Source organism: Nicotiana attenuata, unplaced genomic scaffold, assembly GCF_001879085.1.
Source record: "Nicotiana attenuata strain UT unplaced genomic scaffold, NIATTr2, whole genome shotgun sequence".
NCBI lineage: Eukaryota > Viridiplantae > Streptophyta > Magnoliopsida > Solanales > Solanaceae > Nicotiana > Nicotiana attenuata.
The window spans coordinates 54,831-59,215 of record NW_017675438.1 but is presented as its reverse complement, the minus strand read 5'-3'; the positions used below and the strand labels follow the sequence as shown (position 1 = coordinate 59,215).

The 4,385-nt window shown below is 38.5% G+C and overlaps 1 protein-coding gene across 1 annotated transcript; it reads right to left on the bottom strand.

The window, feature by feature from the left end:
* Positions 1-575: 575 nt before the first annotated feature.
* LOC109220076 (eukaryotic initiation factor 4A-9-like) lies at positions 576-3,902 on the bottom strand. Its single transcript, XM_019384540.1, has 4 exons — positions 3,786-3,902; positions 3,142-3,248; positions 2,071-2,501; positions 576-1,426 (listed from the first exon to the last, which is right to left on the bottom strand). Exons 1-4 carry the CDS (start codon positions 3,851-3,853, stop codon positions 791-793), a joined length of 1,242 nt encoding a protein of 413 aa, XP_019240085.1. The 5' UTR covers positions 3,854-3,902; the 3' UTR covers positions 576-790.
* Positions 3,903-4,385: the final 483 nt, after the last annotated feature.

Genomic DNA, 4,385 nt, shown 5'->3' with positions numbered 1-4,385 from the left:
ACATCGAATTCAAGCCTAAGTTTCTTAAAAACTTCCGAATTACGCATTCGATCAAAAACCCAACCAAACGACGTCCAAATGACCTGAAATTTTACCCGCACATCCAAAATCACCTAGCGAAGCTACTGCAACTCTCGGAATTCCATTCCGACCCTCGGATCAAAATCCCACCTACCAACCGGAATTCGCCAAAATTCAACCTTTGCCAATTCAAGCCTAATTCTACACCGGACCTCCAAATTCAATTCCGATCGCACTCCTAAGTCACAAATCACCTCCCGAAGCTAACCGAATCACCGGAATTCACATCCGAGCCTTCTAACTAATAAGTCAACGTTCGGTTGACTTTTCCAAACCAAACCTTCCTTAAAGAGACTAAGTGTCTCATTTCCTACCCAAACCAATTCAATTCAACTCTAACTCAGCCGTTGCTGATAATAAAACATGAAAGAGCAATAAATGGGGGAAACGGGTTGTAATACATGAGACGACGGGTTGGGTCATCACATCCCGTCACAAGTTAGTGCCCCTTTCTTTTGTTGATACCCATATCTATCAGAGTAGTTCTGTTTAAAGCATGAACGGGAAAAATACTAATATTAAACGAATGCTCTGAGCCAATGTATTTCAGATACAACCCTTGATGTCAAAAAAAACTAGCTAAGCTCATTACTATATAAGATAATAATGGACTACACAATTCTAATGCAAACTAGAAGAAAAATGTAAAACAACAAAAGCAAGAAAATAAAGAACTATAATTGTGGAGAGAAGCTCAAGAAAAATCTTGTTACAGGAGATCAGCAACAGTTGCAGGCAACTCCTCAATCACCACATTGTAATATTTCTGAATATCACACAGCATCTTCTCATCATCCCTTGTTACAAAATTGATGGCCACACCCTTTCTACCAAACCTTCCACTACGTCCGATACGATGCAGATAATTCTCAGGCTGAGTAGGAAGATCGTAATTCATGACAAGCGAGACTTGTTGAACATCAATTCCTCGAGCCAAAAGATCCGTGCTGATGAGAACACGAGAAGAACCAGAACGAAACTCGCGCATTATAATGTCCCTTGTGTTTTGATCCATGTCACCATGAGTGGCTGAGACCGTGTGATCTCTTTCGCTCATCTGCTCTGTCAACCAATCAACTTTGCGACGAGTATTCACAAAGATCACACTCTGTGTAATGGCTAATGATTCGTATAAATCGCAAAGTGTTTCAAGCTTATCTTTTTCCTCTCCCACGTTTACGTAAAACTGCTTGATACCTTCTAAAGTTAGCTCGTCGCGCTTCACTAGAATCCTCACGGGATTTTTCATGAATTTTCTTGTGATGTCAAGGGCCTCAGGTGGCATTGTAGCAGAGAAAATACCAACTTGAATCTTAGTAGGCAAGAGCTGGAAAATATCATAAATCTGGATACAAAGAAGAGGTATAAATATTAGAAAATCATTACAAAAGATCTGAAGATTCATCTTAAGTTATGAGAGCATAACTTGGACTAATAAGCCATCTTGAGAAATCCAGTGAATGTACATATTGAAAAACCATCACACAAAAGCAAATATAAGAAAGATCCTATACACATCCTAGTGTCAGCAGAAGCGCATCTACGATTTAAACTTTATGTATTCGAGTTTGAGATTCTACCAAAGTTCAGTTGATTTATTAGGTCTGAAGTCTGTTATTTGTACTTATTAATTGATTCTTTTACATATATACAAGATTCGAGTCAAAGCTACCGGGTTCAGATGAACCCATATATGATACACGAAGCTCCGCTTCTGCTTGTGTGTCCATATAGATATATATATGGAGGCGGAGCCAAAATTTGAAGCTTATAGGTTTGCGATTAGTTCTTTTAAGTTACTGGGTTCTAACTTAAATTTATACATTATTCCTTGGATTTCACAAGACAAATACCGGATCTGAACAAAAACTACCGGTTTCAGCCGAACCTGTAAGCAAAAGGCTAGCTCCGCCTCGGGATATATAGTAACATGTATGGACAGACAGGACATGAAATGTCACAGATAACTCATTGAAAAAGAAAACAAACCTGATCTTTGAAGCCTCTTGAAAGCATTTCATCAGCCTCATCCAATACAAACATCTTTATATAATCAGGGCGGAGCGATTGTCTCCTCAACATGTCAAATACACGGCCAGGCGTCCCAACAACGACATGGACCCCGTTTGAAAGGACGAGTTGGTCCTCGCGGACACTGGTTCCTCCCACACAAGCATGTGCCTTCACACCAAGATAGTCTCCGAGTGCTCGCATCACCTTCTCAATTTGTTGTGCAAGCTCGCGCGTAGGAGCCAAAACCAAAGCTTGACATTCCAGCAGTTCATAGTCAAGTTGGTTGAGAACTCCAGAACAAAAAGTAGCAGTCTTCCCCGTTCCAGACTGAGCCTGTTGAATCACATCAAGACCTTTGCAAAAGGGAACAATTCCTCTTTGCTGGATTGCAGAGGGTTTCTCAAAACCTATACATATCGAAATCAGTAACAGAGTCAGGAATTTTAACAAGGGAATTAAAAAATTTCAAACTTTCCAGAAAGCTACTCTATACAAAAAGGGTAATACATATAAACTGTTGAATTCCCTTGACCAGTAACGAAACCAGAAATTTATACCAGGGGATTCAAAAAAAACCAGACAATCACATCCGGAATTTGAAACTATGATCTAATGCAACTTGATTGCAACTTAAATAGAATTTTTCCTTGTAAAGGGATTCAAAAATTTATATATAACCAAAAAAAAATATCGTTTTTGCCTATTTGCGACAAATGTTCATATATTAGGTGTGACAATATTTTTGAATTTCGCTACTCAATTTCCTAGCTCCTGAAGGGGAGCCTTGGCGTAACTGGTAAAATTGCTATCATGTGACTGGGAGATCACGGGTTCGAGCCGTGAAAACAGCCTCTTACAAAAATACAAGGTAAGGCTGTGTACAATAGACCCTTGTGATCCTGCCCTTGCCCGGACCCCCCGCATAGCGGAAGCTTAGTGCATCGGCTACCCTTTTAAATCCCAGCTCCGCCGCTAATAGTGACTAGAGTAATGTGTATATTGCATTAGTCAAGCACAACAAGATAGTAGAAAAGATTTGCAACTAACCATATGCATAAATGCCTCTCACAAGATTTTCCTTCAATCCCATGTCATCAAAACTATCATAGACCTCATCGTACGAGGTAAAGAATTCTTCCCCATCACCTGAAAGCCTGAAATCACAAAACCAAAAAAAGTTAATATCCACGCTATTGATAGAAACAATAAAAATAAAATAAAAAGAAATTTTGTTCATCTTCCTAGAAAATTATATTTTAATCTTGTTAGATAACTTCTAATATTATCATTAATTGTTATTATTTGCTATGATGATGACATGAGTCGTGCTTTTCTTTGGTCGAAGGTCTATCGGAATAATATCTCTACATTCACAAGGTAGGCGTAAGGTCTGCGTATATACCTGAACCCGCTCCCGCTACTTTTAGTGCGTGCGGAGTGTAATATTATGTGTAAAATATTACTAAAATTATAACAAATGGTAAGCTTTAAAAATATGTAATTGATTTGAACCCATAAAATTTAAATTTTGTATCGCTTCTGTCCCGAAACCCCAGAAAAAGTGAGAAGTTATATAGCTGACTCCAACTTATTTGGGACTGAAATGTAGTTATTATTGTTTTTGTCGTGTTCTAAGAAAATTATCATTAACTGAAAAGCAACAAAGTAATTATAGAGGCAAATGTTCTTACAATTCAGTGATTTTTGCATCGAACTGACGAGCATCAAACTGTGACCCTTGTGTAACTGCACTTGGCATGAATGGAAAGCAAAGTTGTAAGGAATTCTCAACAATATTATTTATAAATTAACTTGAATGTAATAAGATCTCAAATAATGAAAAGAAATAACTATTTATAGAGAGGAGAGGCGGTTAAGTGGCCTACGAAATCCTAACTAATTAGGCGGCTAAAGGAAGGGAAGATTGGTGCCCAAGAAACACTAAGATTTTCCTTATTGCTTAGCAATTTATTTCCTTTCGAAGATAAATCAGAATTTTATTTCCAGCTGTTTCAAGTCTGTTTTGTTTTTATGTCCTAAAAGGAAATGTTTGCCCAAACACAAAACAACTTAGGGGTCGTCGTTTGATTGGAAGTAGGGATGGCAATGGGGCGGTGCAGGTGCGAGCATTAGCGGAGCGATGCGGATTTGGGAGTTTGCGGTTGCGGTGCGGGCAGGACGGATTTAATTTTTAAATAAGAAAATCACGCGGGGCGAGGCAGGTCGCGGGTTGAGAATTTAATTTTTTATTATTGTATTTCTTCGTCAAACATTAAGGGTGGAATCAAGAT

Excerpts from the sequence above, each read along its gene's own strand:
- LOC109220076 (XM_019384540.1), bottom strand. The coding sequence starts at position 3,853 with ATGCCAAGTGCAGTTACACAAGGGTCACAGTTTGATGCTCGTCAGTTC. Across the intron at positions 2,502-3,141 it reads GAGAGGCATTTATGCATATG|GTTTTGAGAAACCCTCTGCA; the intron begins GTTAGTTGCAAA and ends CGATATGTATAG. Across the intron at positions 1,427-2,070 it reads CAAGAGGCTTCAAAGATCAG|ATTTATGATATTTTCCAGCT; the intron begins GTTTGTTTTCTT and ends CTTTGTATCCAG.